The sequence below is a fragment of the Tachysurus vachellii genome, chromosome 18 (assembly GCF_030014155.1).
Source record: "Tachysurus vachellii isolate PV-2020 chromosome 18, HZAU_Pvac_v1, whole genome shotgun sequence".
Classification (NCBI taxonomy): domain Eukaryota; kingdom Metazoa; phylum Chordata; class Actinopteri; order Siluriformes; family Bagridae; genus Tachysurus; species Tachysurus vachellii.
The window spans coordinates 12,049,415-12,064,828 of NC_083477.1; the positions used below are offsets into that span (position 1 = coordinate 12,049,415).

A 15,414-nucleotide genomic window follows, 5' to 3' on the forward strand; every position below is an offset into this window, starting at 1 on the left:
ATAGTTGTAGGAAATTTGAGCAGAGTTATTGAGTAAAAGGAACTATAGATCAACAATGATACCATTGTCAGTGTCTTTGCATTGTTTTGCACTATATTACACTTAGAGTGATTTGGCCAACCAATGTCCAAAAATGCGCTTGTCTCTGGCTTATACTAGTAAATTTTTAATCCAAAATGTGAGGATATCCCAAATTTGAGGTTTTATGAGGAATTTTTATGAGGAGTTTCAGTGTGTCAACACTTTTAGAGTGTATGGTAAGTGCACTGTGGCAGGCTGTCAGAATAAACTAATACAAAACAGGATTAGACATTGATCTTTAGGTTTTAATGGACAGCTACAGTACACTGAATCTAGTATGTCAAAATCTCACAAATGTCTTGTTGTTCCATCATCATTCATTAAAGTGTTGAAAGAACCGAAGTCTGCTTAGTCTTGGCTCAGTCACAAAGTTTTAGTCATATGCCCAATTCTCTCCTTGTCATTTCTGTGCAGAATCTGGACAATCAGAGAACTCCAACCAGCAAGGAGAAGCAGACGTCAAGCCACCACCCAATGGTAAGCCACCCAATTTATATAAAAGCCATACTGTATATGCATATGTATTTAAACATGTAAGCATTATTATATTTCTTTTTTTTTTTTTAAAGTTTCTCAGATGAAATCATGTTTTTGCTGTCAGAAATGAAGTCAAGCATATTCAAGATGCACCCCCCTTCTAGGTGCTCACGTTATACGCTGTAACCTACAGAATATGACATAATGGAAATTTCATTCAAGCTAGTGTTATCTGATTGAATGCTCCAAGCCATGTTATTTTCCTGGGTCAGAAAAAATCTCTCTCTCTCTCTCTCTCTCTCTCTCTCTATACATATATATATATATATATATATATATATATATATATATCGCTATATAAAACATAGCGATTCCAGTTCATAGTAGTTAGGCACTGCTAAGCTGCTTGAATGCTCATAAATCACTCTGGAATGATTGGCTGATGGGAACCACATGGTTCACAAATACAGCAGCACTGAGCTCATGCTCCAACATTGCTGGTGCACATGCATGCACACACTGACCTCAGACGATCATGTGGAGAGATTAGAAACAATAACCCAGTTACTTATAGTGCCTGCTAAACACATGCACATGCAGAGGGCATGGGATGGCTTGTATGTAGCATTTGTCTGAAGCATTTGTTTGCATAAGCAGCTCCCACACACAGATTTTCATATACTTCAGTATATTTGTATTTATTTTTATGACCCCTTCCCTCTCGGCCATTTTTAGGCCTATCTAAGATATCATTTAAATGCTTATTTCTAAATGAAATTTGTTAAACTAAATACATTGATAAAAACAACGGTACCGAATTGATCAGTCTTCGTGTGCTACGTTTATTGTGAATATGTTGCCCACTAGGAAGCTGCAGATAAATAACCCTTTATGTTATAATTATGACTTGACCACTGAGATAAAAGCTTCTTCCAAGATGTGAAGAGTCGCAAACTTTCAACATGGAGAAGCAGAGAATAATTTTCGACAGGCATTGTTAATGTTAATTGCAATTTTGTCAATATCCATTAAAGTATATCAGCAATTGGTTTCTGCTTGGGGGCACGGTGGCTTAGTGGTTAGCACGTTCGCCTCACACCTCCAGGGTCGGGGTTCGATTCCCGCCTCCACCTTGTGTGTGTGGAGTTTGCATGTTCTCCCCGTGCCTCGGGGGTTTCCTCCGGGTACTCCGGTTTCCTCCCCCGGTCCAAAGACATGCATGGTAGGTTGATTGGATCACATTATAGCATTACATGATATGTTTGCTTGCACCAGATGATACAATACTTCCTCCATAACCTCGCCAACTTTTTAGCGCAACGGCGTGCTGCGTGTGACGTCATTGTTATTGTTCGTTTGCGCATGCGGGTCAGTTCAAAACAGCAAACAGTTCACACTGGTATCTGATATAGGCCACATTTTAAAAGGTAATGTGAACAGCCAAACAAAAAAATCAGATCTGAGCAAAATATCCGAATTGAGCATTAAGACTTGCAGTGTGACCGCGGCCTTAGTGTTGTCTCACAGGATGCTGAGGGCTCTAAAAATTACAAATTGCTCCTTCGCATTTGATTTATTCATATTCTAAGTACTGTTTATGTCAATTCTCTGTAAATCATTACAAGCCCACTGAATAACTGGAGTTGAACACAGAGTAACTCGGCCATGTTTATCGTCCTCATTAAGTTTCAGTTTTTCTACAAACACCTCGGTCAAGCAAGCTTTTCATAGCAGGACTAACCAAAAATGTCCATCCTGTTATTGTCCCAGTGTGACAGCGCACATTATAAATAGGATGAATTTAACAATGCGGTCCATGCGGTTAGGCCGATTTTCTGAGTGTGTGTGTGTGTGTGTGTGTGTCATTCTCTGTTACTCTCTCGCACTCCAGGACACTTGAGTTTCCAGGACTGCTTTGTGACTTCAGGAGTGTGGAACGTGGCCGAGCTGGTCCGCGTGTCACAGAGTAAGTCTCAGACACATTTCCACTATTCTTTTGTAATATTTGTTTATCATCATCTGATAGAGTGATAAAAATCAAACAGCTGACACTAACTGGTGCTGCTTAAATTAACATTTAAAAGTGTTTCTAGACATTTTTCAAATTTTTTTTCCAGCCCAGAAATTAGCTCCACCCCCAGACAGTACAGAACTTCTTACAATGTGTATGCAGTTTAAAATAAATAATAATAAAAAAAGGAACTAAAAAATTAATTATGTGACTTAATCTGTCAGGGTAGTAACGCTGTTGTTTGCTTGCTTTTAGCTCCAGTTGCCACGGCTACCGGGCCCAACTTCTCCCTGGCCGACCTGGACAGTCCTGGATATTACAACATCAACCTGGGTCGCCGGTCCATCACGTCCACCCCATCGACCAGGTACACACACACAAATTGAAGTTCTCTTACTTGCATGTTAGTAAATGTGCTTGGCCAATGCTTTCCTCTTTTCTCTAATTTGTGAGACTGCTTTCTCTTTTTTCTGTTCTTGTCTCTCTGATCTCTACATTAATGCCGCTGTATCTCTTTTTCTCTGTCTGTCTCTATTTCCTTTTCACTGTTTGCTTCTCTCTCTCTCTCTCTCTCTCTCACACACACACACACACACACACACACGCTCTCTCTGTCTACATTCTTTTCCCTCATTTTCTGGGCCGCCGCAGGACTGAAATGGAGCTGTATGGCAGTCTCCCTCGGAGGTACACCCCACAGTCTTGTCTTCTCTGCACTCCACTTCTTCTTGTCTCTGAGTCCTGCAGTAACTCTCTCTGTGTCTGAGTCTGTACATCTGAGCACTGTCCATTTGTTGTTCACCCCAGTTGCAAGCCAGGCTTTTTTGACGTTTGACATTTTTCCCTTGAAGACAATTGTGTTGTTAAGAAAAGAATGTGATTTAATTAACCCGAGATGAGCTAAAATTCTAAGTTGGCATAAATGAGATGTCAGGTACAAAAATTATATGTGTATGTGCAATTTTCATCAGAGGATTTTAATCAGCAATAGAGGATGACAATCAAAACAGTAATCGGTTATTATATACAAGTCGTTTTTTTTAGTTTACTCATTAGAAACATCTTCAAACAGAAGTTTCTACAGGCTACAAATGAAATAATATCATATAATTTAAGCTTACATTACATTTAGCTGAATGTAACTGGTGCCAGACAAATAAGTAAGCTTTGTGATAAAGCTTCAACAGTTCAACTTAAAGCCACTATACTTGATTTGTCTGCTAGGAGCTAGTGCAACATTCAACAGATAAAACCAAGTAGATCAGAGTCATTCACATGAAATACAACTTAAAGTTTGGATTGAGAAACATGTTCAGATTTGTGTGTGCATGTGTAGTGTATGTGTCACCATCCAAGGGTTTGGATGTTACACTATTGTAGGTATTAGAGCAATAAGAAGAATATGATCTGGATGGTTTACCCAGAGCTCTTCATTTCCTCAGAAGATGGATTTTGTATCAAAATTGAAAGACAAATTCTATCACATAATACATAAACACACAAATACTGCTCTGTTGACTATGAGGTCAGGACCATAAAATAGAAAATGGGTGTTTGGTATATATACAATTACAACGGCCTTTAACTGGGTTGTAAAAGGCAGATTAGTAAGATTTGTTTAGAATGTGCGTTCAACAAAAGATGATGGATACTTGCTTATTGTAGTTGTAGTTTATTCACACTTATAAGTCTTTTTCTCAATTTGTTCACTGAATTTTAAGTAAATTTGTGCTACATATTGAGTTTTTTAGTAGCGCTGGTACTTGAGCATGCGTTTTACCATGGTAGGGAAACTCTTCCCATGTGTTTTCCAGCCAGATAAGTAAATTTTCTTCCTTGCTGATTACAATCCATTCTTCCCACAGTTATTTTGACAATGAAGGAGATCAAGGTTGCAGTATTCTATATCATTTTTAATTCGTTTAAAAAGTAAAGAAAAACAAAGGCTTTAAAAAGAGTACAGAGCCAACATGAATCCAGAGCAATGTAAGATCATCTGGGGATAATTAAATCAATATCAAATAATATACCAAACAAGCCTAACATGTCCTGTGTGGAAGCCTGCAGTCCTCGTGAACCACAACACGGTTGCTTTTACAATTTAAATTAAACTCCACAAGGCCATAAAAATTAGTTTGTATCAAAGAGAGCTAAAAATGTGCACTCGACAATTAAGCTGTCTGCTAAACAATGAGGCTCTCCAGGACTGCAGCTTGACAGGCGTGATATATGGGATGGCAGATGGATTAGGACTTTAAGTGACGGTATTATTTTCTTCAGGAAAGCATGTTTATGTTCTTTTTTAATCACATGCTAAATGCATTATGTATTATGGCATTAATACTACATAATTTTTTTTTCTTTCAAATGCATGTAATTATACTTAATTTTTTAGTTTTATTCCATCTCTCTTAAAGTTCATTTGAAAGCGTATTGGATTGAAATTGCCATAGCAACATTATTGCCATAGCGGTTAACATAAGCACACATGTTCTACATCAAAATAGTGAAAGTATTATGAATCAAAAAAAATTAAAATAAAAAAGTAGACTTTTGAATAATATTGAGTGGTCTTTGGTGGCACGGATTGACGCTAGATTATTATTTCTTCATTATTTTGTTGAGTATTAAGTATTTTTATAATTTCCTATCCACTTCAAATTATTCAGTAACTGATAAAACTACTAGCAAAATGTGATAGTTCCAAAAGTCAGGAATATAAATTCGGTAATAAGATTTTAAGAGGTTGCAGTCTTTGCTGGCTGAGGCATTAGACTTCTCTCCCCAAAATGTAGAAGCAAAGATCTTTATTTATTGCTAATGGTTTGTAATCAGAGTGATGCTGGGAACAAATTATTCCATGTAACTGATTAAAGAAATGAAAAGTTTAAATTTAAGAAAGTTCCTCTCACCCTAAAGGTGATCATTTAGCTAAGAAGTATGGTTCTCTAGTTATTCTGGTGACCTTGTGAACTGTTTAGGTATTGATGTATTCATTGATAGAGGCTTTGATAGCAGTATATGTCACTCTGGATAAGGGCATCATATATATATGTCGTAATTGATTAAATATGTAGAAACTGTCAGTTTGATTTGAGTGACCTTTTTCCAGGTCACAGGCAGATTTCATGGCAAAGCTGTGCTCCCCTTGTCTGTAGCTAACTGTGTTTTTCATTTCTCTCTCTGTCTCTCTCTCTCTCTCTCTCTCTCTCTCTCTCTCTCTCACAGCTCAAACAAGCGCAAGTCCATTGATGACAGTGAAATGGAGAGCCCAGTGGATGATGTGTTCTACTCGGGCCGTTCCCCTGCACCCGGAGGCTCACAGCCCAGTGGTTGGCCTAATGATGTAGATGCAGGTACACACACACACACACACACACACACACACACACACACACACACACACACACAATCTTCATTTTTAGTCTCTTCACACAGCCAGCATCAAAATCATTAATGTTAAATTATATGTTAGCATACAGTTCATATATTTTTTAAATTTGAGATTTCTACTGCAAGAGTTGCTGAGTTACTGCCGAAAAAGTTAAGATACCTAAAAGGAATCACAGTAAATGCTTTAAGCTGAGCTAGCAGACTGGCTGTGTGAATTGACCACGCTTTCTACTTTCTCTCTCTCCACCTATCCACTTACTCAATTCCTCACTCATCCACCCATCTGCTCAGCCAATCAGTCTCTCTCTCTCTCTCTCTCTCTCTCTCTCACTCTCTCTCTGTTGCTGTCTGAATTCATTCCTTTTTTTACCATAGAAATTTCTTTTAGCTCAAAACTTTGACCAACTTACCAACTAAGGCCAACATGTTCATTAATGCAGAAATTCCCTTTACTGCATCTCTATATTTGGTGTTTCAGTTTACTAGGTAATTAGTTCTCTTGAGCATGGTGCGATGTGATGTGTCCAGATGTACACTGCAACCTATATAGTGAATGGATGAGGAGGCGATTTCAGACACACTGTATGTCTCTTTTTACTGTTTTATTTAATCAGTTTATTTCCTTCTCCCCATCATTCACTACCCACTAATGTAGACAGGACCTAATGATTACAGCTAAAAATTATTGCCAATGTACCATCACAACTCACCGCAGAAACGCTGTTTATTTACTCTTCCCTAGATGGACATAGAAGAGAGGGATAAATAGATTGCGTGGCAACATGTGGGTTACAGTCTAATCTAAAAAAATACTAATAATAATAAATGAAATTTTGTATAATAAATAACAGCATTGTAAACCTTTGTATCTGATTACTTTCACAATTAGGATTTAGGTGTACATTTTGTTCAAGTTTTTGAATCAAAATTAACATTAATTTTTGTGATTTTTTTAAATTACATATCAGTATTTAAATTCTGATTAAACCAATAATTTTTTTTCTCAGTATAACAAGAGGCTTGATAAAATACTCAGATATAATGAAAATTTGTAATAGTGTAGTACAACTGACAACTAACACGTTTTAAAGCTATTTTAAATCCTATGAATAACGGATAAAATAGACTCAGCAAGGATTTCAAGAAAAGTATACCTACATATCTCTATAAATATATCTACCTACATATCTATATAAATATCACTCAAGTCTTCTCACCCAACATCAGTCCCTGACCTCACTAATACTAGTGATAATATTAAAACGCTATCTAAATTTTACCTAAAAAAAAAAAAAAAAAAGCATTGTGAATACTCTTTCTGAAAAAAAAAAATCTATCCATTAGCCATTAAAATTTTTATTACATCTGTTAACATGGAGTGTCCATCATTCAGGTTGGTAGTATATAAGCGATAATGTATAAAAAAAGTATTAGACAAAAAAGTGGTAGTAAAGTATTAAAGAACGTATTAGAGCCACAGACAATTACTTAACAATAAGTACACGCTAGTGCTTTAGTATAAATAATTTAAATGAACTATTTGTTTATATTTGATTTTGAGCTTTGCGGCTAACAGAAGGAATAGAGCTAAAACCTCATGCATGAAGTGTGTGTGTGTGTGTGTGTCTGTGTGTCTGTGTACATGTGTGTTCAGTTGTTAGGCCTGCTGTGTGGGTGTGGTTGAAGATGTTTAGGAATGTTACTACTTTTTTGTGACATTTATTAATATATATTCTTATTTTTATTGCATGACAGGGTGTATTATTGGTGTATTATTGGATATACTTAAAAGTAGCCATACATCTTCTAGGAAGTACCTTTTTTTTTTTGCATTTTATTTAATCTAAGGTTGGGGAGAACTGTTTAAACATCTTAAACATAATTTCAGTCTTATAAAGTCAGTTCAGTAGACAATCCTGGTGTCTGGGATGTGGTATCCACTGCATTGCCACAACATGACCACATTTTTCGCATCTGTTTCCCTTTCACTAATCCTCCACACACACCAGCACTGCTTCTGGAGACACTCTGCTGTTTCTTTCATAAGCAAGTTACATAATGGTCTTCATACCATGTAGAATGGAAGTTTCCAGAAAGATGAAGAGTACAGTTGTTCTTTGTGTCCATATGATTGCTCACTCATTCCATTCATGCAACATTTATATGTACAATGGTTCCTGTATTAATTCTCAATAAGACTCAAGATTTGAAAAATACATGATTAATGACTTTTTTTTATTCCCAAATTTTTCCATGCTGTACCTGCCCCTCCTCTCTCTCTCTCTCTCTCTCTCTCTCTCTCTCTCTCTCTCTCTCTCTCTCTCTCTCTCTCTCTCTCTCTCTCTCTCTCTGAGAATTGGTTCCAGATGTACAATCTTACATATTCAGTGATTGGCTTTTGTTCGAGTGCATACAAGATAGAATGTAAATAGTTATATAGTACAAGACAGACTGTAAAGCTTATCATCATGTGTCTGATGTAAAATGAAATAACACTGCCCCATGATTTCCTCTATCCCAAAAGTCTCTTTCGTTCACCCTGTCATATTGTTAACTCTGCCCTTCTTCCCTGTTTGGGTTTTTCAGTGCAGCACCATTTGGCCAGTATGCAGGAGAGGAAGATTAAACATGAGAGCGATGGCGTGCAGTTTCCTTACCATGGTTAGACCACATTACCCTCATCTTTACTGCTCTACACCACTCACAACCTGAATCCAAAATGACTGTTCTTCTGCCTCAATGTTTACTTTCCTCTTTGTGTGTGTCTCTCTCTCTCTCTCTCTCTCTCTCTCTCTCTCTTTCTCTCTCTCTTTCTCTCTCTCTCCTGTATTGCTCTCACTACCCTGTCCCTCCTTGTCCTTTTCTATTACTTATTATCAAAAATGTTATTCCCCAGTGCCATCAAATGTCATCAAATTCATGGCAAACTTGTTCAGGAAGTTCATATGAAAATAAGATACTTGTGTTGTGTTTAGAACGTGGTTCGGATATTCACTGTGCTTCAGTAAGCATCCACTATTTCAGGCTCTCTGTTTGCGCCATCCATTACTGCTTCTCTAGGGTCACTGACCTTTAAATATGAACACTTTTATGTATTCGATGGGGCACTTCTCTTCAAATTCTGGCAGCTTCATTAAAATAACTGCTTCGAAAGGAAACTCAGGTTTCTGTGGCACCTCAGGTTCTGTAAATGAGACAAAATCACAAATGACAAGAAGAGTCTCTAATTTCCTACTAATCAAGTTGCCTGCCAGAAACCTCCTCCTCTGGCATTACCATTTATGAGTTGTAGCCTAGTCATGTGTTTTGGGGCATGGCGTTGCAAGGAAATCTAATGGCAGGGGCTGTATTTGGTTTGCATTTGAGTTTCGAAGCATCTAGCACCATATATGGCTATACATTATATGTGTAGAAGCTAACTAGAAGATGCCTTCTTGTATACTATCACAATTTTCTATTTTTAACAATATTCGTATTTGTAACATCATCAAGTACTCAAGTTCTCAACGCAGGGTCTGATGACTCTAAATCGTAATCTCACTTACTTAAAAAACATGTCTTAACTGGACTTTTTGTGTATTGTTGACTAGTGCAGAAAAATTAAAGTCATATGGCTCTGATAAATAGCCAGCATATTACTGTATACATTTAAATAAACCTAATATGTAAATAGTTGTATTAGGTTCATAATAAATCTGTCCTGAGGAGAATCATGGAATTTATATTTATAGTTCCCTGGCTACAGGTTTGTTAGTGAGAGTGAAAATAAAGGGGGTATGATGCTGCTGCAGGTTATATCTCATGTAGTTTTTTATATAAGTTAGTAAAGTTTCAAAAATCAGGCTAACTGAAATCTAACCGGTAAAAGTCCACTGCTTGGTCTTTCTATTCATTATTCAATTCTAATAATTGTTTATGTAACTGTCAGTGACTGTCTAACAGTAGATACCAGCTGTCAGCTTTGAAAAATGATGTTGAAGTGTGTTACAAATGGCTGTTATGTTCAACCCCTACACATAGGAACTTCAGAGTAATTAATGTGAAAGGCCTTTTTGAGAAAGTAGGGCGTAGTCGTGATCACTTCAGAATGGACTACAGAAGGTTATTTTCTAGCACTTTTCAGAGTACTAAAATTTTACCCAAAGTTACTACAAATTCCAAGGGTTAGATGGATAGACCTGTCCGGTATGTTTACAGTTTACTTGCATGTCGTATACTTGCATGACAATTTGGAAAGAAATACTAAATATTAAAAGAAAGGACTAGTAAATAAAGCTGCAAACCTTAATTGAATGTTGAAAATGTGTAAGGTCCTCTGATATAATGACAGATTTCACAGAATATATCTTATTTTTGATTATGGGTCAGTTATCAAACCCTCCATACTACCAGTTACTACCAATGACCCTGACTAAAAACTAGCAAAAATCTACAACTGTTACCATTCTGATCAAAACAATTTGTTGGCGAAAGTATGTGGACACCTGACTAATCACACCCATATGCACTTGCTGAACATCTCATTCCAGAATTATTCCCCCATTTCTGTTAGAAAAACTTCCACTCTTCCATGAAGTTTTTCCACCAGATTTTGCAGCATGGCTGCGGGGATTCAACCACAAGAGCATTAATGAGGTCAGGCACTGATGTTGAATTAGAAGTTTTGGCATGCAGTTAGTGTTCCAGATCATCCCATAGGTGTTGAGTGGGGTTGAGGTCAGGTCTCTGTGCAGGACACTTGAGATGTTTTACACAAATCCTGTCATTATGGACCACAATTTTTACACAGGGGAATTTGTCATGCTGGAACATGTTTGAGATCCTTAGATCTTAGGGGAATTATTAATGCTACAGCAGACATCCTATACAATTTTGTGCTTCCAGCTTTGTGGCAGCAGTTTGGGAAAGTTTTCTTACACATATGTCTGTGATGCCCAAGTATTTTTGGCCATATATTGTAGTTCAGCTCTGCTGGCATTGAAAAAGGGTCCTTTCATGCATAGCTTCAAGAGACCGTTTTTACGTTAGAGTGGCCTCATGATGTTACACTGTAAATATTGAACTTCATAAATATAATTGTAAATATTAAACTTTAAATAAACATTTAAACTGGAATGCAACTGTAAGGCTGGAATGAGGAGTAAGGAGGGTTTGAGGTTGGTAATACTAATGATCTTTGGTGATTGTGGAAAGGAGAAAATCAGCATTGACATTGGCCCAAAGATCTTCTAAGACACAGGATCTCAATGCTGGTGTTCCATGTCCTGCATATTTAGGAGGTATTCCAGGACTAGGGTTGGGAAAATTGCTGTAGTAAATTTATAGTATATACAATATCAAACTTAAAGTTTAGCCTGTTGTTCAGAAGTTTGAGACCACATTGAAAATCAGAAAAATTTTTTAGCTTTAAATTTTTTAGGTTTCCGCAATATTCTTAGGTTTCTATTATTTTATTAAGTCAAGTCAAGTGATATTAATCGCGTTATTTAATTTACAAAAACGGTCAGAATTTTATCCCTTCCTCTGAAGCACATCATTCATTCATTCATTCATTCATCTTCTACCGCTTATCCGAACTACCTCGGGTCACGGGGAGCCTGTGCCTATCTCAGGCGTCATTGGGCATCAAGGCAGGATGAAGCACATCATGCGAGGTGGATTTATTCTAAAATGGATCATCTCATCTAGATTTTACCAAACGTTTTGGAGCCTAATCCAGCTCGAATGTGTTCTTTGCATAACATAAAATACAGAAAATTTAATTTTCTGTATTTTATGTTTAATTAAATAATGATAAAATATGATATTCTGTTCCTGACAATATACATTAAATTGTAATGAATAATTTTGAATTAAATTTACTGGTGGTCTCAACTGTATGTACTAAATAATAATATATTTTCATCAGAGCATCAGTATAATGTTTTAATTGATGGTATTGTGATCAGCTGATTAGCTGACTATCTACTGATTAGCTGATGGACCTGAATTCACCGTCGTGTTATCTGGGAGGTGAGCAGGGAACAGTACTATAGCACTGGATTTCATATTGAATCAAAGGGAATTAATGTGTTTAATTAGACATCTCTGGGATTCCAAACATTACAAAAATTGCTGAAGTGTGAGTTTTTGTAGCAACTACAAACCAGCGTACCATTTGCTTTTCCGTAAGGTTCTAAAGGGTTCTTACAGCTGGTAATATTTACTTCTCCCTCTGTTTGCCCAATAATTATTAATAGGGATTAATTACCATAATACACAAGTGCACTGGCAGCTACTTATGCCTGTGTGTGTTTTGTGTGTTTAACTAAATGATACTTTAGCTAGTGGGTTACTGAAGCCCTGCCTTGAGACCTAGCGCCTGTAAACACACACTCACACACATACAACAACCCAAACAAACAAACAAGCACAAATACACTCAGGTGTTCTCTCTGTAAGGCTACAGGCTTTATGTCTTCAAAATATGCCACACACACACACACACACACACACACACACACACACACACACACACACACACAATCTGGAGATAAGCAGCACTCTGGTCCAGATGGTGCCTCCATGTGTCAACAGCTATGGGAGCTACTGTGTTACAGAAGACATCTGTTAGCGCAATGATGATGGTAGTGGTGCTGATTGGGAGGTGTGTGTGTGTGGTGGGGGGGGAGGGGGGGTGTTTTGTGTGTTTGTGAGTGTGAGTGACACTCTGCTATGCTCCAAAGGTGATTCAGTACCTGAATGAGGCAATGTCGTTCATCATTAGGGCTGGCTCTTTGTGCTGCAGTGTAAGGGCTCCCTTAACATTCAGCTCATTTTACTTATCCGTCTACTGTTCAATCAGCACTCGTGCCGCCTTCAGCTTATTCCACGTGTACCGTCCATCCCACAACTAGGGAATGAGCTGTGGTAGAATAACACACTCTATTTATGTGTCTGCATGTGTGCCCATGTCAGCCAGGGGACAACTCCATGTGCAGTTGCTGCAATATGTGGTGGCTTTCATGTGTGTTCATGCGAATTTGTTTCTTTTATGTGTGTGTGCGTGCATGTGTGTGCGTAGAGACAAAATGTGGTGTTGTATAAGTGTTCTAGTTTCACATGTGCCATTGTGTGACAGCTCAAGGTTTGTCTGCTGGCCAGCTTGTTAGTGTGGTGAGACTGGAGGGTCATGGGAGTATTTGATTGGCTGCCAGTCTGCTGATGCATAGTGCCAGGAACTGGACAGAGAAAGAGAAATAACAAATGAAACACACACATGCATGCATGCACACCCACACACACCCACCCACACACACACACACACAGTCACATATGTGTAGACAGGAAAGAGGAGATCATAGAAACTTCTGTCAGCTTTAATTCCAAAGCCTTTTATTTGGCGTCTGTTTCCGGCCACTGACAGAGACGCATATGTTAGAGGATTAATTAATTCACCATCATGGAATCAAATTTTGAATTGTAGAACATTTATTTATTTATTTATTTATTTATTTACTTATTTATTTATTTATTTGCCATATATGAAATACACTTATATATACTTATACACTATATATATAATATAATTTTTTATAATATATTATATAAATATATAATTTAACTAATGCCATTTAATAATATTGAATAATATTAAATAATTGATATATTTTCTCAGTTAATTAAGCATAATTGACTGTAATTCTGAGCTAATTAACAGCCCTTGAGATTTTATTTTTTTTTAAATAACATATCTGTTGCATGAGCTGTCAGAAGCTTCTTATTCATACATTTATCTGCATGAAGTAACATGTCAAATGAACCCTGAAGGTCTTTAAACCCTAGTGCCATGTTTCATCATATTTATGATATTTTCTAATATCATATTTCATCATGGGCGGCACGGTGGCTTAGTGGTTAGCACGTTCGCCTCACACCTCCAGGGTTGGGGGTTCGATTCCCGCCTCTGCCTTGTGTGTGTGGAGTTTGCATGTTCTCCTCGTGCCTCGGGGGTTTCCTCCAGGTACTCCGGTTTCCTCCCCCAGTCCAAAGACATGCATGGTAGGTTGATTGGCATCTCTGGAAAATTGTCCGTAGTGTGTGATTGCGTGAGTGAATGAGAGTGTGTGTGTGCCCTGCGATGGGTTGGCACTCCGTCCAGGGTGTATCCTGCCTTGATGCCTGATGACGCAGGCTCCCCGTGACCCGAGGTAGTTCGGATAAGCGGTAGAAAATGAAAGAATGAATATTTCATCATATTTATCAACTTTGCATTTATCAACATTTATCAAATTGTTTAACTTACAAGACTTAACTTATAGACTTGTCTTAAAGAAATTTGTTATTGAAGGAAAAGTAGAATTAGAATGTCAAATGTGACAGAATGAATTCTCAGTTTTGATAAAGCCGATAAAGCACGGGAATGATTCATTGTGCTAAAGTGTGAGTTCAGGAGTCAGTTCTTAAACATTTTTAATGTGTAATGTTTAAGAATTATAACATGTATAATGTCTGTTGTCTATATGTTTAGTGTATTACAGTAGATGTGTATATTTGGATACAAAGTAAAGAAATTTAAGGAAACCCTGCACACTTGAGTAATGCCTTGAGAAGCAAGTGGGAAGTGGATATGTAAAGGCTCTGTGTGTGAGCAAAGTGGATTCAAATAGAATCAAATCATTTTGATCATCAATGAGTCAAATCATTCGTTAGTGGACTCTGTCAATTGCCTCACAGCCTGTTTTATAGACTTTAAAATCTCTCTTAAAATTTGTGTCTGTCTATCTATCTATCTATCTATCTATCTATCTATCTATCTATCTATCTATCTATCTAGTTAGATAGTTTTTTTGTCACTTTTCGCAGCTTGATCTTGTACAATATACAGTATCCAGTGATGTGCAAGCTTAACATTAAGGCATGTAAACAGTTTACCTGATTACTGTTTATTGCTATCTTGGGATGATTTTTTTTCACTGATCTCGGAATTACACATATTGATTATCTCATGGATTAAGAATGAGATTGAGACAGAGAAAAATAGCGAGCAAGAAATAGGAGAGCAAAAAGTCCATCATTAGATTTCACCGTAATGCAATGTGGCTAATTCTTACAGGTCTAGGAAAATGTAACCATCATTCTGCCATGGCCTGAAACCCCAGAATCTTAAATTGTGTGTTTGGATTACCGTATATCAAAATAATTTCCCTCAAAACTAGCCACAAGTCTTGATCATAAAACAGACTCGTTTTTATTTCCTCAGCCCTGACACATTTGGCTGTGTTTCTGGGTCACTTGGTAAGCCCAGTGTATACTTAGCTCACTTGTTTGCGCCAAACGTTGGAACTGCTTGTCGGCCTGAGCTCGGGCCCTGTGGCTTTCGGGCCGACGTTTATAGAAGCGGGAGGACACTTTAATGTACCGTTATATACTAAGGGCACATGTCATCGCCTCCTCTCTCCCTCCATTTCTCA

At 37.4% G+C, this 15,414-nt stretch overlaps 1 protein-coding gene across 7 annotated transcripts in view; it reads left to right on the top strand.

Moving 5' to 3' along the window:
• The window catches only part of nfixb (nuclear factor I/Xb), a 127,152-nt gene that overhangs the window by 97,071 nt on the left and 14,667 nt on the right, over nucleotides 1–15,414 (top strand). For 5 of the 7 annotated variants that reach the window (XM_060893235.1, XM_060893236.1, XM_060893240.1 and 2 more), the window contains 5 exons: nucleotides 496–558; nucleotides 2,450–2,524; nucleotides 2,825–2,936; nucleotides 5,798–5,925; nucleotides 8,549–8,623. In XM_060893235.1, coding sequence (XP_060749218.1) covers nucleotides 496–558; nucleotides 2,450–2,524; nucleotides 2,825–2,936; nucleotides 5,798–5,925; nucleotides 8,549–8,623 — 453 coding nt within the window. The remainder of the gene's footprint in view (nucleotides 1–495; nucleotides 559–2,449; nucleotides 2,525–2,824; nucleotides 2,937–5,797; nucleotides 5,926–8,548; nucleotides 8,624–15,414) is intronic. The other 2 variants (XM_060893238.1, XM_060893241.1) reach the window with 1 other exon arrangement.